The sequence below is a fragment of the Trachurus japonicus genome, chromosome 10 (genome assembly GCF_045865225.1).
Source record: "Trachurus japonicus isolate A0001 chromosome 10, Traja_1.0".
In the NCBI taxonomy this organism is placed as follows: Eukaryota; Metazoa; Chordata; class Actinopteri; order Carangiformes; family Carangidae; genus Trachurus; species Trachurus japonicus.
In genome coordinates, this window is record NC_140916.1 from 24,395,638 (window position 1) to 24,423,558 (window position 27,921).

A 27,921-nucleotide genomic window follows, 5' to 3' on the forward strand; every position below is an offset into this window, starting at 1 on the left:
CCAAGGAGCTCCCTTTCATGCTCCCTCACTTCTTCTCGTTCTGTTTGGCTTGTAATGAAGCTGTATTGTCCAAAGGCTAATACAGGGAGAGGACTGGGGGGGTGGGTCGACTGTCAGATACTAGAGTCAGACCTACGACTCCATGTGAGAGATTAAAATTGTGCTGTGACAGTGCTCATCTTCACTGTGCGCCCCTTTGTACTACAATTAAAACAGCTCTGTGTTGTCATACCGTTATGATCCTGTGGTTAATGAGAAATATTACCATCATGCTGTAGAAATGATTTCATTAATCAAAGAAAGGGGGAAAAAAAGCTACATAATTGCTACAAAAAAGACAAAGTGTTTCCGTGAACACTAAAGTGCAATGAGCACAGCTGAGACAGACCTCTCAGCGTTGACTGTCCTTCAAAGCATGCCATTGCTGTAGTATTATAGTACATGGGGGTGTGTGTGATTGTTGAATTATGGCTCTTTGTATTCTAGTCTGGCTTCACCACCAAACAGAGTGGGTTTGTGCTTTGTCCCCAAGTTCCCATGAATTCCTCTGTGGCAATAGACAATTGTGGTGAGGGTAGAAAACTGTACACGTGATTGAATGAAGAATGGGTTTGCATTGTTAAGGCATCTAGACTGCTGGTAAAGATTACAGTGACAGAAAAAAAAGAAAGAGTATATAGATACAGTATGTAAGCAGGCATAAATAACATAGGAAAAGAAAGAACAGAGGGGGAAAAAAGAGGAACACAAAGAAAGAAAAACACAGAGCATTTTCTTAGTTCTCTTGGTTTCCACACACACAAAAAAAGAAAGTGTCACTCAAGAGAAGAACCCATGCATATTATCAGTTCAAGAACAGTATCAATCTGAAAGCCTCAAAGAGTTGAAACAAAAAGATATAGATTTACAGTATATATTAATGTGTGTATATATTCTTAAAAAATCTACTTCAACCAAATACTCTGATAAGATGCTACTTTTTTTTGCCATACAATAAACATTTTCATAAGGAAAAAAAAGAGATTTTTTTTATTAACTTACAAATAATACAAAAATAGACAATGGCATGTTTTGAATCAACAAATGAAAGCATGGTATACCAATGCAAAACAATCAACATACAAAACAAACAAAACAAAATCAAAGATAAAAAAGTCACATTTAAATAGTGAGAGACAACAGTAGATAATGAAACAAAACACTGTGAAATATGTTCACTTACTGTATTAAACTTACACAACACAACTAAACGGGGGTGAGAGGCAATGTACAAATACAAGGGATAAATACATTATTTATAGGATATTTTACAGGAATCCCCTTTTTGTATCCAAATCCGTGTTTCTCACGTTTAGCAGATGAGATATTGACAACACACAGTAAATCTATCTTCTGTACTGAGAAGCTGCCTTAAGACATTTAATGTTAACATTTCAAACTAAAGCTATTGCAAAAAGAAAAGAAAATGTCAAATGAAAAATTCAACATTTTTTTTTTTTATATACAAAAATATATCACATATATCACGCATTTATTCTAATCTGATATTTGCTAGACTCCTTCAGTACAGTGCTGGCTGAACGCACACATCCTCTGGCTTTTCAAGTCTTCACTAAAATCTCCGACAACATGTCAATTTGGCTAAATCATCACCTTTTCTTCACATGACAAGCAGAAAAGCATATTGCAAACAGCTCAATCCTCACAGTTTTATTAAAATTCAAACAAACAAACCAAACAAAAAAGAAAAGAAAAAAAAAAGGCATGGTTTCTGATGTTGAAAATAGCATAGGGCGATTTTGATACACCATTTTTAGTTCTAGGGATAATTAGCAGCAAAATGAAGGGGTTGATTTTTGTTATTTTCTGTATTTCTTTGCCGTTTTGTGTTGTTGACCTTAGTTTCATTTGGACAGTGTGTTGTTATGTGGTTTGAGTTGAGAAGCGGCTGAGCTAAGGAAAGCATCTTCTATTGTGACAGAGGTTACGTAAACTCTGCGGCCAAACCGACACTTCAGCGTTGTCTGTGCGAGTTATGGATTTGCAAGACGACGTGGGGCCTCCAGTAATCAAACCCAAACTTTACAGGCATAAACATAAAGATAAATAAATGCTCTTTTCATGAGGTCAGTGTCACACTGTGGGCAAACTATCAGTCTCTATACACTCCATCCAACGCGGTGTCAGAGAAGCTACACTAATTCAACCAAGAGGGAAATAACATCACAAAGGTTCGTATTGTTCCTTTTTTTTCTCCTCCCCTATCCCTTCAGATGAAATCCCAATGGAAAGGCCTGAGTTTAACAGAGTCCTGCGTCTTATCTTGACTTCCTTCAGTTCAGCTCCGGAGCATAACAGAGACTCGCCAGACTCTGCTACTGTGTCTTTTCCTCTCAACATTCCCAAATCTCCAGCTATCCCAGATCCTCTACATGGGTGGAACGATCATCCCGGGAATCGCTGCTTGGTGGGAAAAGAGGGGGAGGACGAGGGAGAGAAATGGGAGATTGCAGAGTGGGGGTAGAGAGAGAAAGACAGAAAGGGAAAAAAAAGAGAGACAGAGAGAGGGAGACAGAGAGAGAGAGAACGGTCAGTCATATGATTGCTGGGTTTCATCTGTCATCACAACAGTCACATAACAGAAATGTACTCCAGCATCTGGCGAACAAAGACGACTCTCCCTCATTATCTCTTCATTCCGAGGCCCCGAAATCAAAACATTTTCCTCCGCTGCGGCGCTAACTTGGCGCGCACCGACAACATCATTCAACTTTTCGCAGGTTTTCTGAATTGCTTCATGCGAGTGCTGCCACTGTTAATTGTTAGCAGTTACATTGTGTAAGCCCGTTGTGTATCACGGAGAGAGAGAGAGAAAGAAAGCAGTGACGTGGGATGACAGAGGTGATGAAATTACACTCGACACTCGAACATGGAGATGGAATCCATAAACCTTCACGGGGAACTTTATTCACATTTTTACCTTCTTATATCACGCTCTGCCTCGCCACCAGATCCTATCCTCACCTCCTCACTCCCGCCTCCCCCTCGCCCTTCCCCCCATTTCTACACTGAAGCCATCACAGGGAGGAATTTTTCATATAACATATTGGCTCTCTATTGATTCCCCTCCCTCTTCAATCCACTAATTCCCTGGTTATTTCCTAAGTGTCTCCGGCTTGTTGGGATTAACAGAATGGTGTGTGTGTGTGCGTGTGTGCGTGTGTGCACTGTGTGTCAGTGCACAGTGGCCACCAGCCCCTGGGTCACCGTGGTCAGCGCTCATCAACGCCGACAGAGGAAGTGAGGAAGTGCTTAGCTTGGGGCTCTGATAAAGATTCCCATCCATCATTTTTCTCTCTCAGGATCTCAACACCATACAACATCCTGCCTAGACGAACAGACCCCGCGCTGCTTTCGATGGAAATGGGAGAACAGAATGACCCTCGGTGGCATGACACCCCCCCCGTCCCACCCCTACCCCCCGTCCCACCACCAGTGCCGCTGCGTCTTTGCAGAGACAACCCACTGGAGCGCGGGCAGGAAGCAGGAAGCGAAAACAGGAAATGGAACACATATGGTGTGGCATGCTGTCTCTCTGACCAGTCAAGAGTGACAAATAAAAACAGAAATGAGAAGGCAGGGCAGGGCAGGATGAAGCCGTCGTTCGCAAAATGAGCGGTGGGATAGTGCAGAGTGGAAAGAATACAGAGAAAAAGAGAAGATGAAAGAAAGGGATAACATACTTCAGGAGAAGGCCAGTCCCTGCAGAGAGCTGGCTGATGAGTACTTGCTAGAGTCCACAAAAGACTGATCTACAGTGAGGGAGGAGAGTGGAGGGTTCAAGGAGGGTAAAGAAAGGAAAAACAGGGAGTGAGGAGGAGGGAGAAAAGGAAGATTGGAGGAAAAAGTGGGAGCAAAAGTGAGAAATTGTTACCATAAGGAGGTGAAGAAAAGCAGGATTAAAGCTTGACGATGAACGTCTCTGACTGAGTAAATACACTTCTAGCTGCCGAAATCTTTCACAAATTCATTGGATACCATATAAATATTGCCAGGTGGCTACTTGTCTGCCGGCTTACCTTGCAGGCTGTTAGCATTAGTGCTGGTGCACGTGGGCGGAGGGGAGTTCTGGGGTCGAACGACGGGGGCAAAGGCGCTCTTCTGCTTGACGGCGGCAGACACCATGTTGGCTGGAGAGAAGGAGAAGATGCCGGAGGAGCTGCTGCAGTTGGAGGGGAGGCTGGTCGACGAGGCCATGGTGGGGCTTGATGGGACGACTGGGAGGAGGGGGGTGGGGGTAGGGAGAGGGTCGGAGGTGGAGGGGGTCACAGGGAGCGCAGCAGGGAGGCGAGGCGAGGCGGGACGGGGAAGATGGAGACGGAAAGGGAAGAGACGGGGTTAGAGTGAAGGCCGTGGGCAGAGGACAGGCAGACGGGACGAACAGAAAGGGACTGGTCAATGGACGATGGCAGGAGGGGTAACATTTTGGACTCAGATCAGCTGGCTGAGACTTTTTATTTCAGTTTTTTAAAGTAATCACCTGGCAATGAGATATTCCATAGCTAAGACAAAAATGTGTTTAGCTGGCACTGAAAACAGCTCGAAGCATTTTCTTCCTTGCTTATTTTGATGACTCATCCTCTGCTCGGGGGTTGTAACAACTTGATAAACATCTCACAAACTTGGGGTGCTGTACCCATAATTTGTCTCCAGAGCAACTTACAAACCACATCAGCGAGATATCAAGATATCAGGAGATTTCACTCAACAGCCTGAGACAGTGGCTCCAATAAATGAAGTTTGTATTTCCAACATCAACACGGATTCATCAGCAGTTGCTGTACAGTACATTCTTGTTATGTGTGTAACAATCTGAATGGTCACAACAGAAAAACAAGTTCAACAACTGTAATCTTTGGTTGTAGACACTTCTGTAGCTGTGAATACGTAAAGCTAGCGAGGTAACTGCTAACTGTTTAGCTCTAGACTATCTAACAATTGAGGCTATTCAAGGTTTCTCCTGTCTTCTCTTTACCGAGCTGTTTACTCACCACTTGTGTTTTGTTCTCTGGATTTTTACCACATTTCACTGAATACAGTTTCTTTGAAAAAGGGCCAAGAAATCTCTATGCTAATGGGTTTGCTTACTCAACACTAACTGACATTTAGTGCAGAAAAACAGGACTTACAGACTCTACAGTCAACTGTATGATGTCATTGGTGTGAAGACAATGACATGCAGACAGAAAGGTTCTGCGTGAATAATGCGCTCGGCCTACACCTCTAATGTCTGCCTCCACGTACGACTCTGCACTTTGCTATTGGTGCAGTTTTATGTTTTAAACTTCAACGAGTTGAACTTTGCTGATCACTGTGATTCCACTGGAGCAGATTATTAGGACTCAAACCTTTACTGTTTTTATATGCTGTGTCCAGGATTTGGAGCCTTGAATGTGCAAAATCCTGAACTTAACATCCACATCATTATTGGAGCGCTGCCTTAGACTGTGAATATTTCACAGCTCAAGAACATTTTGAAAAGAGCTTAACTTAGATTTTGTGGAATGAAGACTGTTAGCTGGATTAACTCTTGCTACAGATTTCCACCTACTGTAGCCTAAGCCACAGTTATGTACAGTCAAAAATGAGCCGAGGGTTATCGTCACAACGAACACCCTGTCTTCTCCTGACATCATACCATCCATCCACTTCTCCTGGGTTTGTCTTTTGTCTGCTAATACACTAAGAGCATTTTCCCCCTCAGTGATTTTACAATCAGCCGAGTCGTATTTCACCTGCCCTCTGATATCTGCTTCTGCCTTTATTGTTGTTATTATCCAACACTTAGCTTTTATGGCTCTTCCTGACAAATCCTCGCAATAAAGTCATAATCCATTTATGAAGGGGCCTAACTAATCAATTAATGAAAATTGGACCTACAAAGGCAGGCCGAGGGGCCATTGATTGAAAGTGTCTGTGTGGGGCCGATGAGCCTGTTAAAATACTTGTTAACACCCAGGAATCAAAGAGCTGAAATGGAATTGCTTCTCTAGCAATTAGTTTATTGATTTAATCAAGGGTCTTTAATGTAGAGGGTGAATGTGTGTGTGTGTGAGCAAAGGTGGTGGGGTGCGTATGTGTGTGTGTGTGTCAGGGGGGTGCTAGTTGGTCTGCTCCCATGGCCAATAAAGTGGGGATTTGCGTTTGACTCTGTTCTTAAAGAAACAGATGAGCCAGCTGAACTGAAAGACTTTCTCCTTATGTGTCACTTCTTGTTTATACCTCCCTCTCTCAATCCCTGACTTATTCTTTCAAGTTCAAAAGGCTCATATTCAATCTTTTCTGCCTTCCGTGCGCTGACTTTGTCATCCCCATCCTGGTATCGGATCTAGGATGTGGTGTATTTACTCACTAGCATAGGGCGAGTTGCCTGCAGATCCATTGAGGAAGTTGGGCGAGGTGCCCAAGGTTGCCATGCCAGAGTTAGCGTAGCCATTCATGCTAGTGGAGACAGAGCTGTAGCTACTCTGCTGGGGGGTGGAGCTGGGGACATAACCATGAGGGGACACACTGCTTGTACTCCTACTGAAACCTATGGACAGGGAAAGAGAGGGAGACGGAGAGAGAATAGGTGTTAGAGGGTATAGCAGATGGCAGACAAAACAAAACAAGGAAGCCTACATGCAGCGCTGCCAAAAACTCTTTTCCTCGCACGGCTAATGGACGTAGCGGTATCAGCCAAAAGAAATTTTTGAAAAATCTTAGACGGCATATGGCAGAGCAAGAAAGCAATGAACAGAGCAGAGGAAGAATAATATGAGAGGGAACAAGCCGCAATCCAGCCCCTTAAAAAAAAAGAGCCCTTTACCCTTACTGGCTCATCTCCAATATTAAATATATTGATAAGGCAATTAACACTAAAAGGCATCTGCAGTTCTCCTGTAATTTATAAAGAATGAAGCCAGTATCTCTGACAGGACCTTTCTCTCCTTTATGCTTCACAGGGGCAGCGAACAGAAGGAGGACACGATGGAAAGATGACTATAAATATACATCTCAGGTCCAACATGCTGACACTGGAGAAAAAAAAATACAGCTGGAATTGAACATCAGGAATTTCTAGTCTCTAGTGCAAAGAGGGCTGCACTTCACCACTGGAGTAGCCTCCTCTTCTATAATTAGGCACCACCGAGGCCCTAATCTCATCTGCTTTGGGTTGGAGAGCAGTGGGCCACAAGTCAAGCAGCTGAGATCTGTTGTTTTCTTTATATCTGAGGATGTGTCCGGATGAAGATGAAGGGCGGAGGAAAAGGTGAGGAAGCTCGTTGGAAGTATTGAGACACATCCAGAGGCCCGGTCCATCCACCCTCCTCTCCTTCCCCTGATACATGTGATGAATCACCACTGACTGCACCCACATCTCTCTCTGTCAGACAGGGGCCGACCCCAGTCTAATATACACACCCCTAGGACCCACTCATATTTCTCCATCTTACTCCATCCCTGGCTCTCTTTTTCTCCATTCTTCACTCTCTTGTCTTCGTTCTTTCCTCCTCTCAAGTTTTCCCCTGTTTCTAGCTGCCGTCTTCCCTTCTCCTCCTCCTCCTCCTCCTCCTCTGCCTGTCCTCTTTTTTCAGATTCTCCCTTCTTTGCTCCGCGCTCTTAAATCACCCTCTCTGAATTTCCCACATGAAAAATAAAATTTCCCTATCGCACTACTCATCTTTACAATCCATCCTGAAAAGAAAAAAACAAATAAATCTCCACCACATTTCCCATGATGACAGACTTTGGGCTGTTTCCTCTTGAGTTCGCTCACCCTGATTGGCTGTTTGCGCCACCTCTGACCCAGTGAAGGAGTTTACGGCCATCATGCCAGCATGGACGGAGCCGCTGCCAAGACTGGCTAGCTGGTTGTGCCCTCGTGGCACTGTTGTGTACAGGGCCTCGGCGATGTCCGCTGCTCGTTTCAGAATCATCTCCTGACAATGGGGGATAAAAAAAAAGAGCTGTGGTCAGCAACAGAGGCAGGAGAAGAGAAGAGAAGAGAAGAGAAGAGAAGAGAAGAGAAGAGAAGAGAAGAGAAGAGAAGAGAAGAGAAGAGAAGAGAAGAGAAGTCTGATGGAGGCTTTATGCTCTCACAAGAATGCTAGATCTCCTCTTGAGATATTGTGCATGTAAACCTAGCAGGCTGAGTGGTTTTTATCAGTGGTCACAGGGAGTGGTGGGATTGGTTCCAGTAAATGGAGGAAAGGCTCATTAACAGACTCATCAAATCTTTAGCCTGCCTCTTCCTCTCTTCCTCCCTGCTTCACATTTTCATTCTCCTCTCCACCTCCTCCTTCTCCAGAGTCCAGTGTTATAATCCCACTCCTCCGTCTCATCTGCCTCTTCCCATCCTCCCCTCCTCCCGCTATGTTTTGTTTTCCCTTTACTTCTCCTCCCTTCTTCCTCAGCCTACGAAGCCGATAAAAGATTCGCATTCACATATTCCCATGTGTGCCTTTGCGGGTCCAAGATCTTGCGTGAACACAGCAGGGTGCTGTGGGGCCAGCGGAGACGCTGCCTTTGATGCTGCCAGTGGTCCTAACCACAAACATAATTCTATCTAAGAAAAGATATTGATGTTTGTGTACATGCTTGTGCGAGCGAGTGTGTGTGTGTGTGTTTTTCTCTTGTGTGCGAGAGCGTGTGCGTACCTGGTTATTGTGAGGCATCCCGTACAAGGCCTCTACCAGGTCTGCTGCTCTCTTTAAGATCACCTCCTGCAATCAAGCACAGAAAGACAAAGGGGATTGATCATCAGTGTGATGCCTCGACGAGTTCAGTCACTTTTATTACATTTCACTTCTTACATTATGCTGTGAATGCAGAACAGTGAGCGCGAGAGGGGGAAAGAGGCAGACAGAGGAAGAGAGAAGAAGAGAAATGGGTCTGTCCCGACACTTTGTTACTAGCCGTAGCAGTTTGGGAGAGCAGAGGGAAGATACCGTTATCTGTGAATAAAACATGAGCCTATATCTCTCTATCAGTCAACCATCTTCTACATCTTCTCCTCCCTACTGTCAGTGCCGGATCATGAATCTACTGCACATGATCACGCATCAATCTCATTTAACACAACATATCATCAGGTTGACGGCTATACAACTCCCCTCGTCAGCTGGGACACACCCGTCTCCTGCCCTGTATTAACCCTGGTAATGATCCAAGTGAATAGTCCTGCATTCACTTTGTGATGAATGTAGAACATCATTGCTCAGATGAAGACCGCCGAGTGGAATTTCCCACATCAAACATTTATCCTAACGCGGTGTTGCCGTTTCTCCGCGCTCATTTTCTACCGCTTACCCTCCTTTCTCTCCTCTCACCGTCTCTATTCTTTTCCCTCGCTGAGCGTATGAGTGTGTGACTCCAGGCAGTCGTTATATGTGCGTGTGTGATGTAGACACCTACAGCCCTACGAAACCCTTTTTAAAAGTTAATGTGCCGGGCCCAGGATATATGCTGGAGGCGCGACAACCAGAAAATTGCAGCCCCCTCCCCTCCAACCTTCCCCCTCGTTTCTTTCTCTCCCTCCTTCCCTTCCATCCGTGCACACACACGCTGTGCGTTATACCCTCCTGAGTGTATCCCTCGCTGTGAACAAGCCCTGGAGCATGTGTGCTCTCTGTTCCGTGACACACCGCCTTTCAATCAGACCTCATATCACACACACACGCACACACGCGCACACACAGGCGCAACCGCACATGCGGCCACGCATATGTGGAGGCTGTCGAGCACGCCCAGGACATGACGAGAGGGTCAGCAAAGCAATAAAGATTGTAGAGCGCTGTCCGAGGTGCTAAATTCACTCAATAATGGGAGCGCTGCCTCTGTGTTAACCTCCCATTACTAGCACTATCTGGGGGAAGCAGAGAGGGAGGTAAGAGGGTGGGGGGAGGAGGGGGGGAGACGGAAAGAGGGGAGACCAGAGAGGAGGCCTGCTCGAGGTGATTGAGAGATGTAGAGGCCCTAGGTAGGTAAGTGGTTCTTTAGTATGTATGCTCCGCTCCTCGCTTCCTTCTCTCTGCTTTTCCTCGACACCCTGTGCCTCCCAGGGATTGCTAGATAGATGGATGGATGGATGAGGGGAGGGAGAGAAGGGGAGGAGGGGGAGGAGGGGGAAATGAGGGAAGTGTGAGGCATTAGGACACAAACAGATCCACAGCTGGAGTGTAACGGTGTTCAGGGAGGACACATCACCTCATCTAAATTTTTTTTTTTTGCCTCTGAGTAGCCATGACTCTCATAGCTCTTCAGTTCATTCTGCTCAGGACCTGTGCTCCTCGCCGTCTGTGCATCTCCTCTTGTAATCTCTTCCCTCTTCACCTGCGCCTCCAAACTACTTTCTCTCGTCTCCTTCTTCTTCCCTTTCCCCCCCTCTCTCTCTATTAATCACTCTCTCGTGGTTCTGTGCCCTGTCTGTACCTATCAGTCTCTCGTTAGCAAAGGGATCTGTCCAGTAGCTAAACACGATTAGGCAGCGCTCCAGAGTCGTTCTGATAAACAGATAAATGTGGTTAGTGGCGTGCTGCCTCCCTAGCTCTGATGCTGTAAGGGGAGACCATTTCCTGGGCGCAGGGTCTCTTCCCGTAAAGTCAGGCCCACAGAGACGTCAACAGGAAGGGGAACCTGATCCAGAGCAGAGCCTGGCCTCGTCTGGCAGGGCGGTCGCTCATTAGCCGGCCCCAGACCCCCAGCTACACTACAGCCTTAGCTAAACACCCTCCAGTCTGGCTGTGCCTCCTCACTACGACTGCCTGACCATCAGCCACAACACAGTATGGGAGCTGTTTTCAGCTGGACACTGGATCATTACCACAACATACAGAGATAGAGCAGGCACGGCCTGATATCCTGCTTCCTGTTTAGTGTGTATGGGTGTGAGGGTTCATTAAAAATCCCCTTGCAAAAGGTGCAACTAGAGCAGAATGCGTTATTTTCCCAATCAATTTAATCTCCATTAAAAAACTGACTGAGGAGCAGCTACAATGAGGTTTTCTTCTACGGTAGGCCTGAATAGACATTTGTTGCTCAAGAAGTTGCCAGTTTGTGCCCCTCTCTGTAATGATTGAGGCCAACAGTTGAGAGAAGTGTGGTCAACAAACTGTTATTACCTCAATAAAGGCACAAATCAATACAGCTGAAATGAACAACCGGGCCTGCCAGCTACCACTGTTCATTTAGAAGAGAAAGAGACACCACAGAGCGAGGGAGGAAGAGGAGGAGAGAAGAGATGGATGGATACGAAGATATTTAAAGAGATACAGGGGGTTGATAGGCTAAAGACCAGAACTCACCAGGACAAGTCTTGTATCCACTAGACATGACACACCGAGAGGACAAGTGATTTCTCTATCTTCCTTCTGCATCTACCTGGGCTCTCCATCTCTGCCTCACGGTGACTTCCCTCCGCTGTGTGCGTATGTGTGTGCACGCACATTCGCGGAGAAGCGTATATGTGCATTTCTATGTGTGTGTGTGTGTGTGTGTGTGTGTGTGTGAGTGCGCCAAAGCTGGCTTGTGTATGTGTGTGTGTGTGTGTGTGCTGGAAGTAATAAAGTCCACCCGGGGTTGACTTCGATCCACTGACCCAGCAGGAGGTAAGACTGGACAGCTATGATGGATCACCTAACCTGCTTCTGCCTCTCTCTTCCTCTCTCCCCTCAACCTCCTTTCCTCTCTCTCTTTCCCTCTTTTCCTCCCTCCATCTATCCCTTTCCTCTCTCCCACTTTGCCAGTCTAAATGACCTTACACTCAGTGGAAGGATGAATAGACTTGTTTGTGTGTGTCGCTGCGCAAATAAAGTGTTTGTTTGAGCAGAAAATGACCATGAACATATGATAAAATGTTTACGCGCACGCTTCGCAGTGTGTCCTGTATAGCCCACTGTCAGTAACACACAATCGCCCCTCTGTATGTGAGGTCACGCTGACCTTGTGCCATGTATAACCATATGTGCTATGAAACTCTAGAAGTTGTCAATACGTCTATGCACCTACACTGTTACCAAGACAAATTCCTATAAAATAAAATAATTGCATGTGGCAACCGGCATGGAGCGCTGACACATGAGAGGAGGAGGAGAAGCACGGTACCTTGGGTAATCTCTCTTGGTCTCCGGGGTGTCTGGGGATGACCTTCTGTAACCTCTGGAAGCCGTAGTCTATAGTTGGCTCGTTGAGCGCTAAGCACAAACAAGAAGAGAGAGAGAGGGAGGAAAAAAAAAAGTTTAATGCTTGATTCTTGATTCTTAATAATGAAAAAACACCTACTGTTCAAGAGCAAGTGAAGGAAGAAGCAGGAGAATGGAGTGACGGCAGAGAGGACTGAATTAAGCTCGGTTTGTACATGAATATTTCAACATTAGACTAAACACGCTGAAAATGTGGGTGTTCTCTATTAAGTCTGGTGTGTGTCTTTGTTTGCCTGTGATGTAATGAATCTCTCTCTGTCGCCTGCTTTGGTGGTTAATAAAAAGACTGTCAGGAATCAGGAGTGAATGTGTATTTGTGTGAGTGAATGTGTGTGTGTGTGTGTGTGTGTGTGTGTCCTGTGGTCTTGCGTTGATCAGCGACTAATATAAGCAATTACAGAGCCTGGTTCCAATATAACAAAGGCTTGATCGCTCCGGGGAACAAGCTAAACACACACACACACACACACACACACACACGCATACATAGGGATAGTTGCATGCACTCACGCGCGCACACACACACACACACACACAACCACACACACACAAACAGAGTCAGATCATTGAGGCAGCAGGGAGAAAGCACTCTCTCAGCATGCTGTGGTCGTGCTACGGTAATTGAATATGAGAAGATTTACCATGAATATTTAAACATTAGAATAAATACAATGAAGATCTGAGGCTTATAGTACAAACACTTCAGAGGAGGATTGTTGGATAAGTGCTCTCTCCACATAATTCATTCCTAATGTACTCTCTCTCTCTCTCTCTGCTGTCTTTTGCACCCACCCACCCCCCCCGTGTCTTTGTGGGATGCCTGGGGAGTCAAAGCACATAACATACATGGAGAGCAGCCTTGACTACTTTTCTGGACGACAGCCTATAAGATGCTGCTCCTGTAGAGAGTATGTGGCTTTGGCATGTGTGTATTTGTACTTGGATGTGTGTTAAAAAAAAAGAAAAAAAAGTGAAAGACAAGGAGCCATTATGCATGAGGATCGCCTGTATGAGTCTGTGCTGTCCGTCTGTTTCCCCTGTGGGTCGCAGCTTGGACGTTTCCTGAGGGCTGATGCCCTGCTCGCCTCACATCTGAGCAGCCAGGCTGACTAGGCGGCCCTCAGAAAAAAGGCCCCTAGAGGCTATGAGTACAAGCTGTCCTGCTGGACCTCTAGTGACTTCACCATGGCGCCTCCTGAGCCACTTACTCAAACACACAAACCGAAAGGAGAGCAAAAGAGCAGGAGCCTATGATGCTCTGTTTTGGCAACACAAAGGTATTTGGACAGCTCTCCCAGCGGGCCGTCCCGGTAATCCATAAGAGTGAAAGAAAGGAAAGGTGAAAAGCGGGAAGAAAAGACGGCACAGAGGGGAAAAAGTAGAAGCAGGGATGCCAGAGGCAGGCTCAACTTCTGAAGAATGACACACATTACAGGCCAGCTGGTCCACTGATAAAATAAGCCAAAACAATGAGATGATCACATGCAACAAATAAAGTATGAATTATTTCTGAGGACAAATATTTGACATTACTTCCCTATTCTCTGATCTCTCTAAAGCCTTAAGGAGGATTTGCCCTGGATTAGGCCTGCAGTTTGAAGAGGGGATTGTTCCGACAACATCCTCTCTTTCGTCTCAAAGGCTTTTGTTTTTATGATGAATTTTTTATCAGTTCTCCACAATGTGCCAAATGAGCCTCGAGTGAACAATAGCATAAAAACCCCAAGACATACAGAGATACCCCCTATTACAAATAAGGAGACAATTTTGGTAATTGAGAGAGGAAGTGATATTGTCTCAGCTCATTTTCAAGGACCATAAAGCCGGGGAGGAGTATGTGGGGGACAGCGTACACCACTAACTACCTGGCTGCATCTCTTTGGGGATTATCTTGGCATCTTATGCTCTTATACCCATGCTCAATATCTCACATCTCACAACAAGAATTAGTGCTGGAGGAAGAGAGAAAAACTCCCCTGCCTAGAAAGAGGAGTGGTGTGCAGGTACACTCCGGGATTCAAAGCACACTCTCCCATACAGGTATATTTATAATCCTTAGCTGTCGCTCTCCAGAAGAGCAAATCAAAGCCAGTAAAACATAACTGCCATAAATAAATGAATAGATGAGCAACAGCCCTGGACTGGAGGGATTCACCTAGCAATCACCCACATCAGATCAGATCAATGCTCATGGAAATTTCATGAAGCCTAGAATCCACACCGCTTCATATTTCACTATAATAACCCACAGAGCCGCAGGGGGAGTGTGTACGAAGGGGTGAGGGGGTAGCAGGAGGAGGAGGAGAGGAGAGGAGGCGAGGGTGGAGGGGTGGCTGGAGGTACGAGCTTCAGGGGAGGAGTAAAAGGGGGTGGATGTTTGGGGGGGGGCAAAGAGTAGGAGGTGAGGGGGGTGAGGCATAATTGAGAGGTCAGTGGAGGAGTCGTCCTGGAAACACAAGGGAGGAGGAGGAGGAGGAGGAGGGGAAACTATACAGCAAGTGTCCAGTAACCCTGTCTCCCTCTCCTCCTGTGTCACAACACTGTGTGTGTGTGTGTGTGTGTGTGTGTGTGTGTGTGTGTGTGTGTGTGTAGTACTTGCAGGGTTAGGTAATTGGCTCTGAGGCTTGATGTTAACACCTTAACAGGCCCTCAGACAGTGGGTAAGGAGCTGATCATATCACAACCTTCTGTTTCTCTCTCTTTCTCCCTCTCTACTCCTTCGTCCTCCCCTCTTTCTCTCTCTCTCTCCACCTCACCCCCCCCTCCCCCCCTCACCCCCCTTTCCCCCTCCCCTCTGCAGTCTCCAGTGCTCAGGTGTGATCTCATAAGCGCTGCCTGGCGATCGATGCCGCCAGTGGCAGGGGGTTCAATAGCCCTGAATTACGGCTTCACCCCCCCCCCCACCACCACCACCACCCCACCCTGCCCCCACCCCTTCACACAGATGAGAGCTGCCCCCCTCATCACCACCACTGCACACACACACACACACACACGCACAACACCCCCACTGAGTACTCACAATCCAGATCAATACCTTACAATTTAATTTTTATCCATTTTTCCATAAACCCCAAGATTGCGTTTATTTGCAGAATCCGACAAGCTAAATAAAGCATCGCTTGAACATGTCAGGGAGACTAATGCACGGCTGGAAATTCATACACAGAAAACAGATGAGTAGAGCTTTTTGCTCCTAAAGCAAGGGAGAGGCTGAGGCTGAGGGAGGTGGAGAAGAAGGAGAGGATGGAGGAGGAGGAGGAGGAGGATGAGGGGGGGCACTAAGAGATTCTACAAATCAATGGAGGTGTGGATGCTACAACAATCTACGCTCTAATTATCTGTTGCAAAAAGTGCATGTTGACAGTTAACAATACCTGACAGCACGGATTCTCACTGGGAGAATGCAAACTCTAAAAAAAATCCGGATGAAAAGTGTACGCTTGAATTAAGATATAAGAAAACATAAGAAACCTTTCCCCCTGGTGAACGACGCTCATTTCAGCAGGGTATAAAATCATCTACATTCAAAATCCATTTACATCATCATCATGGAGCAGATGCTCCTGTAATAAGAAGGGAGCATGCTAAAGAGGGAAGACAAGCCACATGGTGCAGAAAATTAATCTCAATCTCAAATAGAGGTGTGAATTTCCTCGCAGTTAAGACTGTGTGCAGTAAATGTGAATGTGCAGCTATCTCAGCTGGCCCTGTCTCCAGCTGGAGACCAGCCGTTTTAATCAACAGCAGGCCTCCACCCAAGCTCAATAAAAGACAGCATTCACAAATAGGAGCAAGACAAGTAATTGACCAGCTCTCGGCTGCACCCCACTTTTATTACCAGATGACTACATGCTGCATGTGTGCCTACTATTGCGTGCGAATGTGCTCATGCGTGAGTGTAGGTGTACCACATGTGCACAAGAGTGTGGAATATGTATGTAAATCTATGCTAACTTTATATGTATCCAGGCAGGCGACAGATTTTCTCGCTGATTATCACACAAATTGCACCAAAATCATTACATCAACAAAATCAGCCTCAAGGATGTTTCTAAATTTGAAAGTGTTCAGGCAAAAACAATGTTTCCCAATGTGTGTGTGTGTGTGTGACAAGCTGACTTCATCACAATGTGGAACAACTTAATTAGAGCTAAAATAAATCTGAACTTTACGGAGCATGTTCATGCTTACAGTACAGCGCTTAGCGTGTTTCACTGCAGTGTCTGTGGTGTATGCAATGACAGACAACTGACAGTAACTTCCTCCACTCCTAAAACTAATTTGGAGCTCAGAGGCAGGTATATAGAGAGAGAGAGAGACGGAGAGAGATGTCAGCAGCATCCCGGCTGGTTTAAATTCTGTTCTTGACTTTTGTCTTTTCCCTTGCAGTTCCCACTCCTCCTCGCAACTGAGTGATGTTTCCTACACACCTAATCTGCACTCAGCGCTGAAAAACTACCCCTAACGTTTGTGTGTGCGTGTGTGCGGATGCGTGTCGGTGTGCACGGTGCCGGCCTTAATGTGAGCCAGCAGAGCCTTTTAATATCAGCAGAGGCTGTAGTGGAAGCACTAAGCAGACAAGGCTGCATACTGAGGAGGGAGGGATTGCCTTTTGAACGACAAGGGTGATTCATCAACTCCCCCAATCTATGGCCAGTATCCCCGTGTCATACACACACACGCACACACACACACACACACAAACACACATGGGTCCTAGTGGCAGAGAGCATTATCACTCTATATTGCATGGAGAAAAGAAAAGGGAGAGCTTCTTTGATGAATGTTACAAAGACAGCAATCCAGTAAAAAGGTGATACACAACCAAACATGGAGATGCATTTGTACAGGAGGGGAGGGAGAGGGGGGCAGGCAATGACCTGATAATGAGAGAGAGAGGGAGAGAGGGAGTGAGAGAGAGAGAGAGAGAGATTAGGGAGAGCTCTCAGCCCCAGAGGTGGGTAAGGCAGAGGGCAGAGAGAGGAACAGAAGGGGGATAAGGGGATAAAAAAGACAGAAGAAGAGCAGAGAATGAAAAAAAAACATTCTTTTATTCTTATCAGTGGAGAGCTTAATTGCCTTTGATGAGTCTAATTGGAGCTTTCTGAAGTCTAATAGCAGAGGAGTCCTCAGAGACGGCAGAGGACACATTACTGTAATAGCTCCTCTGAATCTCCTCTGCACCAAAAGTCCCCTGCTCGTCTCCTCTGTCCTAAACTACAGCTGATTTTTTCCCCCCGCCATTCAACAACGGCTGGTTATGGAGTATCAATGACCAGGCAGAGGAGGGAGAGAGGTGAAAACCTATAGATGGGTTATGCGTGTGTGTGTGTGTGTGTGTGTGTGTGTGTGTGTGTGTTGGGTATGTTTGCAAAGTAGCAGTAGCAGCAGTATTGGGTATGTGTTGACTTAATTAGGTCTGTGAGCTGCTCGCTTTCCTCTCCTCAGCAGAAGTTGATTAGCAATGCCAGCTGTCCCCAATGTAATTCAGTGTGCGCATGTGTGTGTGCACATGTAATATAGGAGTATATATGTGTGTGTGTGTGTGTGAGCGTGGGGCTGTGTTGATGTGTGTGTATGTGCTAGCTGCCAGCTGCCACGCCGTGCTGCCAATCCTCCATGATTAGTACCCACTGGCAACTGGGCTCAAACTGGTGCCAAACAGACCCAGGAGGGCAACATGGCCCATGGTAATCCTCCATCCCTCCATCCCATCCTTCCCATCTCTCCTCTTTCTCATCTACCTCTCTGTCTCACCACTCTTATCAATTGCTTTTTCCGTCCAAATGCTCTGCTGCTCATCCTCCCGTAGCGTTCTGCCGCTCCGTTCAAGACACCAAATGTGAGCAGGCTTCCCCCCTCGCCAGGATGAGGTAAAACGATAAAAATGGGCTGATGGAGGAGCTTTGGGAGACGTACAAATACCCACTGAGGGTACAGAGCAGTGGCTGAAGTGAAGTGTGTGAAGAGTAAAACTGGGATCTATGCCTCGACACGGTTGACTGTGTCACTGTGAAGGTGCCAGCGCTTGGCAAGCAGCAGCACAGTGTGTGTTCAGCTCCCAGTGGATGACCTCTTGCTACCTCTCACCTGTTGAGATTCTTCTATGTGCATCCACAGAAGCCAAGAGGCAGACAGAGAGAGGAGAGGAGAGGGGATGAATTCATTCAAAGGAGCAAGTTTTGAATAAGTGAATGTGACAAGGTGAAAGAGTGGAGGGCTGGGAAGAGATAGGGCGATTATGCATACGGTTCCCACATGTCTGGCACATTTAAAGGCTGCGCGCACACATACACGCACCTACACACACTTAAATACACACAGCTCTGTGAGTCTGGCAGAGTGCTGGCTGTTGGACAGCTCTGGCATGGCAAAGACTGCCCACCCATCTGCCCTCTGTCTTAGTAATGCAGTTACTCGTCGACGTGCATGTGTGTGTGCTTGGAGTACATTTACGCATACGTATAAACAACCGCAGGGCGGCCTATCGCAGCCGTTTCCATAAGTACACAAACACAGAGTCATAATTATGACGCATGGACATGGGTTTCGTCCACGCACAGTAATTAGGACACACATGAGATTCAGAGAAATGCATGCCGCCGCCGCCGCCACAACGCACACGCTCTCTCTCATTTGTGATTTTGTCAAATGTTGGCAATTCCAGCCGGGGCTTACAGCCTAAGTCTATCAGTGGTTGAGATTACAGACAGATTTATGTGATTCACAATCTCCCCTGGGACCTGTGGCCTCGCATTGGTTAATCACCGCTTCGCATTCACTCTCTCTGCCGCTCTTTTCACCGCATGGCTATAACTCTGCACCGATACGGTCTGATGTAACACCCGACCCGAGCTATTCATGCCACCACGCTCAAAAAAAAAAATCACACACTCTGCAACGGACCTCTTCCTTTCTGAGTCATGTCTTTGACAGGGTTAAATCTCAATAATCCCACTAATCAAAAGGTTAAACCTCCCCCCTGACCTTCACCTGCTTCATAAAAGAGAGCAAACACTTTTCCTCCTTTGATCATTGGGCTTTTCTTTTTTTTGTTCTGAATTATTGAGTCATGTTCTTGTTTAGCATGCACATTTTCTTTCTCCAGAATCAGCGCTGAGAAAATGACACTTTTTTAACTCCACCAGGTTTTAGCAGATATTGCAAATACGGACACGATAAAACTTCAAAGCCACTGGGCAAAGGATCTTTATGTGATTATACTCAATCAAATTATCCTAAAGGTATATATTGTTTGTGGAATCCAGGGGGAAAACTGTATCAGTGCATCTGAAGTTGGATTATTGTCTGATGGCAGATTTGCTGCATTGTAGCTTCAGATTACACTGTAAATGAGTGTCTAATTATTATTAGAGCATAGGTAGTACCTGTGTAGATGAAGCGTCCAGGTGTGCCTTTGCAGAACTGTTTGGATTTGTAGGACAGCGTGACCTCCACCACCCCGGGGATGTGCCTGGGTGGAGTCTGCACACGGATGGCATGGGGGGTGATCAGCTACAGAGAGGTAAAGAGGGCAGAAAGATTAATGCAATGAAATTTCACATCCAAACATGTGCTCTGGGGACCATTCTCATCTCGCCTCAGACCTTTCCCCCTGCAGCTTTTGACTTTTCTTTCTTTGTATAATCAGCCTGGAAAGGGTGCGTTAGCGCTGAAGCTCTCAGGTGGCTTCGTAGCCTGAGGCAATGTCACTGTGAGGCTTAGAATGGTTATCAGTGCTGACATGGACTCTGTAAGAAGGGTTCAAAAGCAGTTATCTGTTTATGAATAAAACACACCTTCCCCCTGCATACGTCTATTACACAGTATAAGTAAACGTATAATATGCTTGTCTCCCCTGCCCCTGTCTCTGTGTTTGTCAGCTGAGGCTGTCTAGCAGCCGTTAGCCACATTAAAGCACCACTGTGTCTTAAACAGGCTCACTTAGTGTGGTTGATGAGACCACTCGCCACATACAGTACGAGTGAGTGTGTGTGTGTGTGCGTGCTGAAGGGTCTTTGAAGGAAAACGGTAACAAGACAAAACACAGATGAGACCTCAATGAGTGCTCGTTTTCTGCACGCCGTAGTGAACTAGCACTCAAAGCTAGCAGCGCTCAAAAGCTATCACTGCTGCTGCCAGTACCTTGTGTATGTGCATGTGTGTGCGGCGCTCTAACTGTCCCTTTCATTGCTCACTTAGCCAGGCTTTCATTCTACCATTGTCTGGCCCCACTCACCTCTCAGCGAGATAATATAGGTGCTTTTTATAGAATTATTTCTTTACTAAAGAGAAAGCTGTTTAGCTGTGCTGCTCACTGACCTTCAATTTCACACATCCACTGCATTTACATTTTAGTCATGTGGCAGATGCTCCTTACAAAGAGATTCATACTGTACGGTGAGCACATACTCCAAGGAGGCAGATACTAACATAATAAAAGACAGGAAGAGAGGCTGAGTAGAAATAAGAGCTGCCAGAGAGAGAGAAATGAGAGAGCAGGCTGCTGTTCAGGTTGTAAAATATTTCTCACATGGGCTTATACGGCTGCGATTAATTATTGCTTTCATTACTAATTAATCTATGGATTATTATTTCAATTACCTCATTACAATTTTAGTTTATAAAATGTTAAACATTATGCCTATTGCAAGTTTCCAGAGGCTATGGTGGCAACCTTCCCTGTTTTGTCTGAACAGGGTCAAAATCTCAAATGGATTGAATTTACAATGATGCAAAATAACTTACAGATGAGCGCCTGCAACCAGCTAATGTTTAGCATTTTTACTTGACTTGAAATGATAAACATGTACAAATTGTTGTTGCTGAATCACATTGGATTAAACATTTGAGCACTTATCATTTCTTTGCTCCTTTCTTGTGATATATTACTGTAGCTACACTTCCAGGTTTTTAATCTGGGAGGGGGGAAACCGCTCTTTGGTTTGCTCACAGCTCCTGCATGTGGACATTTCTTTATTACAAAGTGGCTGAAAGCCAAAAGCCAGTTGGAAACCATTGCTTCACAGCCTAGTGGAAGGCCTCTCTTCAATATTTTAAAATATGATCAGGATGCACACATATGCACATGTTCTTTCAGGTGACCAGATGGTGACTGACCTCGCTCCAGACCAGCATGGTTCCAAAGATGACCTGCAGGCCGTCAAAGAAGTTGTCCCCGATGATGATGACTGTAGCGCCCCCTGTGGTCCAGCCTTCACTGGGGCTGATGGCTTTGATGCTGGGGGTTGCTGCAGGATTCACAGACAAAATAGATTAGATGTTAACTGACCTAATGACAGCCCATAAAGGTCTCTGCTATTGGCACCATGTACAGTCCCCTCTTCTTCCTTCACACACACACACACACACACACACACACACACACACACACACACACACATCACCTCTCTCCTCTCTCCTCTCTCCCAAGGGTCGGGGCCGAGCGAGGAATACTAATCAGAGTGATTATACGCACCCCGTTATTAAACATCACCCCTGCCCTGTGTGTGAGGGCAGCGGCAGTGCGCTTGTTTTATGACACGTGGCAAAGCGTGCGGGCGTGTAAATGTCAGGTGTGCTGAGTGTCTGATCAAAGGCCACGCGACCGGGGAGCAGAGCAGAGCCAACAGTAGCTCTGCCCTCTGAATACGCCGCCTTCATTAAGCAAACACTTAGCTCTTGCTCAGTTGTCTGTTTCATATCTGACTGCGCGGCTCCGTCAGCGCTCGGCCGCTGAGGACGGGGCCACACAGGATCAGCTCCTGCTTGTATATATTTGCAATATGTTTTGTTTTGTAAGCTCCCTGTGTTTTCTCTTAAAGCATATTCTTTGTATCTTATCGGACAAAGTACATGGAATAACAACAGCAGACCACATTTTCAATAACTGGTATTCAGTGTGCTTTTTGACCTTATCTGTTGGTATTATGGACTTGAAGATTACTGGATGTGATTGAAGAAAAGAACAGCAATGGGGGAAATACATGTTTGTACAAGCTAAATCTCCTCTCCTTAACAGATATGCAGCTTGTCAGACATGCTGTAATTCTGTAAAGCGGCATAATCCACTTTAGACTAGGCTGACTTTTTTCCCCGCAGCCTAGCCTTTGCTCTTTGCCTGACTCCCTGTTCTGTTGATCCTCCCCAACAAGCTGGAATGATATTTAGCCCCCCGATACGCCTGCAGAGATCAACGTTCACTGAGCAGCAATCTGTGGCCGTAATCATGGCCTAAGATGCCTCTTTTTCACAGCCGCTGATATTATGTGCGCTCCATGTGCATGTGTGGATGTGTGTGTTTATGTGTGTGTGTGTGTGTGTGGATTAACCAGATGGTGGAACGTGAATCCATGTGATAGGATTATACTTTGGGGTGTTCCTCACTGCCATCTGTTCAACTCTATGCACTGCTCATCTATTACCGCCTGAAATGGGCCCCCAAAGTTGTGTATCCTGCACACAAACTCAACACACACCAGAAAGAGAAGGAGAGAGAGAGGGGGGAAAAAAACAAAAAGAAACTTCTCTCTTCCTCCCTCTCATTTCTTTTCTCTACACGATCATTCACTTTTACCCCTTCCTCTCATCGCCCCCCACCCCACGCCTCTTGTTCTTTCACTCCTGTCGTTCCTCCTTCTAACCCCCTATCATAAGGAGAATAGAAAATCAGAGAAGAGGAAATTCCCAAACAAATCTCCCCGACACAGGGAACATCTGTTAGCATACTGCGAGTGCTCTTCTTTCTGTGTGAGATCCAAGTCTCGCTGACATCTCCAATATGTCTTGTCTTTGTGAACTTTTCTAAATCGTCTGTGAGACCAGTCGCAGGGACAAGTGGTCCACCTACCTCTGGAGGATAGACATTAGAAAGACTTAACCATAACATTCAATCTTAATGCAATCTACTGCAGGCCATCATGTAAATCCCTTCTTAGTTTTTTTGTCATTATCATCCCTGAGGTTGACTTTCCTCAAAGAAAAAAATATGTTTCTCTTATTCAATGTCTGGGAAATCGAAATGAGAAAATAACTGGATTAGGGACTTGGGAATCAGTGCGGGCTCCTAAATCATGTGCACATGTCATTATGAAGTATTAAAGGTTTGGGTCTGACTGTGCATGCGGGGGTGTGTAGGTGTGTGTGCATGGGCTTTTTTGTGTGCGTGCATGGGTGTGTTTGAAAACCGGAGGGATGGGGAGTGATGGAGGGCTGGAGGATAAAAGCAGGTCTCCGAGGAAATAAAGCCAGTGTTGGCTTTAAGCAGAACAGACCTCATAAGACACATAGTGCTTATGCGAGGCAGAGTAGAAGGCCCAGAGGCAGAGACCTGAGGGGAGCAAGTCACAGGGGAGAGACAAGAGACTCACTAGCTACCACTCTCTCCTCTCTAAGCGCGAGTTAGAAACCCTACAAGAGAGGAAAGTGAGAATCCAGGAGGAAGCAGGAGAGAGATAAGAAAGAAAGCAAGAGAGCAGGTTTGAGAGGGATAGAGTGGAGACAGAGAAGGGTTGAGTGCAGAGCCAGACAGAAAAGGGGGGAGAGGGGGTGAGGGGAGACGAGGGGGAGCTGAACAGACAGAAAGAAAGTGAGGTAGACAAAGAAAAGCTAGGAAAGGGGGGAGAGAGTCTGGGTATTTTGTTCCTGCTTTTATTACCGTGTTCCAGGTAGGATGGAGTTCCTTCCGACGGGTCCAGCCTTCGAGCTCGGCGCCCGTGTTTGGAGTTGTTGTGCACAAACATGTTGTCGGACACGGCCAGCACGTGACCCTCCACGCTCACCGTAGTCGACACCACCACCTGAGACACGGGAGAGATGGATTGCAAAGCTGATCAAAACAGATTCTATGTGGGTTCGTCACTACAGGTGTCCCATCTGTCACCTTATCAATTATAGCTGCTTTAAACAAGCGTCACCTTTTTTTTCTTTTTGGAGCTAAAGTTTAATTTATTTTCATGCATTGACAAAAAAAAAGAAAAGTTGTCGATGTGTGTAACATGGCTGCTGTTGCCTCTAGCAATGCTAGAGTCGACTGTTGGGTAGTTTGAAACTTTGTTATAACACTTTGTTAAATTCTGTTGGGTGGATAATAAAGGGGTAAGGAGGTTATGTTGTTGTCACGTTTGACGCCCTGCAGTCCCAGGAAGGGTGGCCATTTCCCCCTTAACAATTCAATGGAGAATTATCACACAGTGGACACGCAGACAGCGGCGTCTCACCTGAAAACGCCTCATGTCTCGAGGGTTCCCTGCGTTCTTCAGGCAGTTCTGGTTACACTTCAGGAAGAACTTGAGGAAGAACCTGCACACGTAAGAAAAAAAAAAAGAGAGAGAAACAGATGAGCGACTGAGAAAACATTTGTTTGTCAATGAAAACACAGTGTGAGCCACTTTAATAAAGCGTAAAACACAAATAAAACAGCCGTGGCAGACGAGCGGGCTCCTACGACATCCCGCCCTCATCTATCAGTTGTTTTATGACAAAGGCAGTTATCAATGTAAAAACAGCTCGGGGGATATTGAGTAAGATGCTACCTTGTATATCCATCTCTGGGCTGCTGTCACAGCTTGCCATAAACTCACCGGGGCAGACGCAGACGCAACCCCCCCCCCCCCCACACACACACACACACACACACACCGCCACCGCCACCCCCACCTCAGCTGCAGAGCGGTGTGACGGAGTCGGTGCTGTAGCTACTATGCAGCACAGTGTTGCCATTCCTGCCTCTCTCAATCTCAGTGTGAGAGACCACATCAACAGCACCTGCCATGCATTATTAATAGGCTGAGATGGCAAGTATGGCTACCCACATCAATACTTAATGAGGGAGGGGGGGCGGGGGGTGGGGTCGGAGGAGGAGTAAAGGGGGGAGTGTGTGTGTGTGTGTGTGTGTGTGAGAGTGTGTTGTGTAGGTTGGGGAGGTGGGGAGGGGCTGGTGGCTGACAATTTATTCCCTAGCCCCACCCCAAGGCTGTAGCCTGACAACTTCTTCTTTAACTGAAACTATAGTACTGTACATCTCTGTACTCTCCCCTCTGCATTGTCTGTCTCTGTGAGAGAAAAAAAAAACGATATCAAATGAGCCGCGAAAATAAACAGCGCCGTGTACGAATAAACAGGAACCCTCAAAAGGGGGAAAATAAAACTACAACATTTCCCGGCCTCCTCCTCCTCCTCCTCCTCCTCCTCCCTTTGAGGTAGCTCAAAGAAGTGCTGACAGCTGAAACTGCTTACAATACAGATCTCCACCAGCCAGAGAGAGAATCACTCCTTTGCTCAGCTTTTCTTTCATATGTCTTATTTTCTCCCCTGTGTTCATTTGTTATGGCGAGGATTCTGCACTGGGCAGCGCGTTTGGAGCCAACTGCCTTAGATATAATCATGCACGAGCGAACGCATGACACACACACACGCACGCATAGAGAGACATGTCAAGAGAAACACAGTAAGCAGCAGCGTGCCTTGGACAATTGCTTCATCCATAAGGAAAAAAAAAAAAACAAGAGAGCAAAAGAAGATAAATGGACAGACCAGAGTTCTGTCTCATTTCAAGGGCCAGCCAACTGCTGTGCGCATTACAAGCATCTGATGTAACACAAGAACTCGTGAATTTATCCTTGACAACTTTTAAATGCATGACAGCTGGTTAGTGGTAGACGCACTTCTTCAACTAGAGAAGAAAAAGCCTCTTATGATCTGAATAACAAACTGTCTTTCTCTGGTGCTTTCTTTTTTTTTTCTTCTTTCAGCTTTGTTTGTGTTCTGATTTACAATCTTGCGGGCGCAGGACGCTAAATCTCAGTGAGAAGGGGTGGGAAAGGGAAAAAAAACAGAGAGACAGAGAGAGAGAGAAAGAGGTAGAAAGTGATAGGAGAGAGTGATAGATAGACACAAGGACGAGGTAGAGAGTATGTGAAATCCGAAAGGAGAGACAGACCACCCTCCTGTATATTTTAGAAGCTGTAGGCCAATATCTCAATAATTCATGAAGAGGAGAGATGGAGGTTTTTCTTTTTCTTTTTTTTTTTCTAACAGTGGCTGTTGGACCCCACAGGCTGAGGGTCTCCCAACTTTCTTATCTCGTCGAGGTCAAAGAGCAGCCTCGCAGACAGCTGTGGACTACATCCACTTGTCCAACATACCCCACCTTCCTCGCTGCACCTCCTGTTTAATTCATCAACTCTGCTCTTTCCCCAGCTGTCCTTCTCCTTCTCCCTCTGAGGTATTCATGATGGATGGATGATGGATAAATGGAAGGAGGAAAGTTGGGGGTCACCTGAGTCAGAGGTGACCAAATGAGAAGGTTAAATATTGGGAGTTGGGAGACGGGAAGAGGAGAGTGTGGAGAAGGAAAAGTGAGACAAAAAAAGAAAGAAAAGAAATAAGACGACGAAGAAAGAAAAGAAAGTCAGCATGCCTCATTCGCTGTGCCATATGTCAGCGAGTCCCCTCGATCCCCCCGCATGCGTGGATCATCTGATTCATTATTTACATGACTTAAGGTGTCTGGAGTCAGCCGCACGGAAACATTACAAAACTGCAGCATGTTGATTCCTTGGTGCTCCATCTCATCTCCCCGGGAGCTGGGGGACAGGAATCATTTCACACATTTACATGGCTCAACAGAGTGTGGGTGTTTGGTGGGGGGGTGGGTGTGGGTGTGGGTGTGGGGGGGGCAGGGTGGATAAAGAGCAGCGCGTGTTGATATGCAAAAGCAAAGAGATTACCATAAGGATTTATGGATAATCTGATTGACAGCTGACCGGTAAATATGGACAGGAAGCTGACAATAGCATCTAATTCTCTCATTTGGTCTGTTCAGCTCTCTATCATCATGTTTACTTCACTTTTTAATCAATACGAAAGCAAATCTGATCTCTTTTGACAGATAAACCCCCACGTCCCTGTCAGATGAGCTGTTTCAACTCTTAATCCACTACCTTTAGTTAGGCATCTAAACCGCTCATCCTTCACATTTCACCATTTTTACTGTTATGTTGACTTGCTGACTGATTTTTATGCAGCCTTAATGGCAACATGTTAATATACTGTGTATATATCCAACATTATAACCATATAGGTTGTGAGTCAGTATATTACCTGGGGGTTTAGGGATTTAATAACATTCAGTAACATTGTTCACATCTACGGTTGCATTTATGATGCATTTGTTTTAAGGCTGATTGTGGCATTTATTTTGTTACATTTTAACAATGTCACAATGTGAAAAATCATTATGCACATTGAGATGAAATGTACAGTTGAATTATTACATGATATTATAAAGACAGCTATAGGATCATGAAAATCTCACCGGCGGATTTGTGTCTATTCACACATTTATCCGTTGTTTCGACTCCTCACCTCTGAATCTCTATATATCTTGGCTCAAAACTTGTGCGATCTTTCAAAACACAGATAATGATACAAGAATGAAAGTATATCTCATCTCACAACATCAATTTTCAGTCGATAGACAATATTACCTCCTGCATTGATTCTAGCTTTGATTATTGCCTCCTACCTTTTTTGTGTTTGAGACTCTCGCTGGGTTCAAGCTGTTTTACTGTGCACACTCTGCGGCTACAAATATTACCAGTGCAAATTGCTGCACCGACCGGATTAAATGAAATAAAACCATTTCGCTCTCACGTAATTACCCCCAAATCCAGGA

The 27,921-nt window shown here is 45.9% G+C and overlaps 1 protein-coding gene across 6 annotated transcripts in view; it reads right to left on the reverse strand.

Annotated features, from left to right (window-relative positions):
• Positions 1-1,006: 1,006 nt before the first annotated feature.
• Positions 1,007-27,921, reverse strand: part of LOC146980107 (transcription factor COE1-like) — a 53,912-nt gene continuing 26,997 nt past the window's right edge. Inside the window, exons 7-17 of one of the 6 annotated variants that reach the window (XM_085788315.1) lie at positions 24,464-24,545; positions 23,902-24,043; positions 21,366-21,496; positions 19,634-19,760; positions 12,145-12,233; positions 8,700-8,765; positions 7,820-7,982; positions 6,413-6,592; positions 4,080-4,277; positions 3,744-3,812; positions 1,007-2,463 (exon numbers count right to left, since the gene is read on the reverse strand). In XM_085788315.1, coding sequence (XP_085644441.1) covers positions 3,745-3,812; positions 4,080-4,277; positions 6,413-6,592; positions 7,820-7,982; positions 8,700-8,765; positions 12,145-12,233; positions 19,634-19,760; positions 21,366-21,496; positions 23,902-24,043; positions 24,464-24,545 — 1,246 coding nt within the window. In that variant the 3' untranslated portion in view covers positions 1,007-2,463; position 3,744. The remainder of the gene's footprint in view (positions 2,464-3,743; positions 3,813-4,079; positions 4,278-6,412; positions 6,593-7,819; positions 7,983-8,699; positions 8,766-12,144; positions 12,234-19,633; positions 19,761-21,365; positions 21,497-23,901; positions 24,044-24,463; positions 24,546-27,921) is intronic. The other 5 variants (XM_085788314.1, XM_085788317.1, XM_085788318.1 and 2 more) reach the window with 5 other exon arrangements.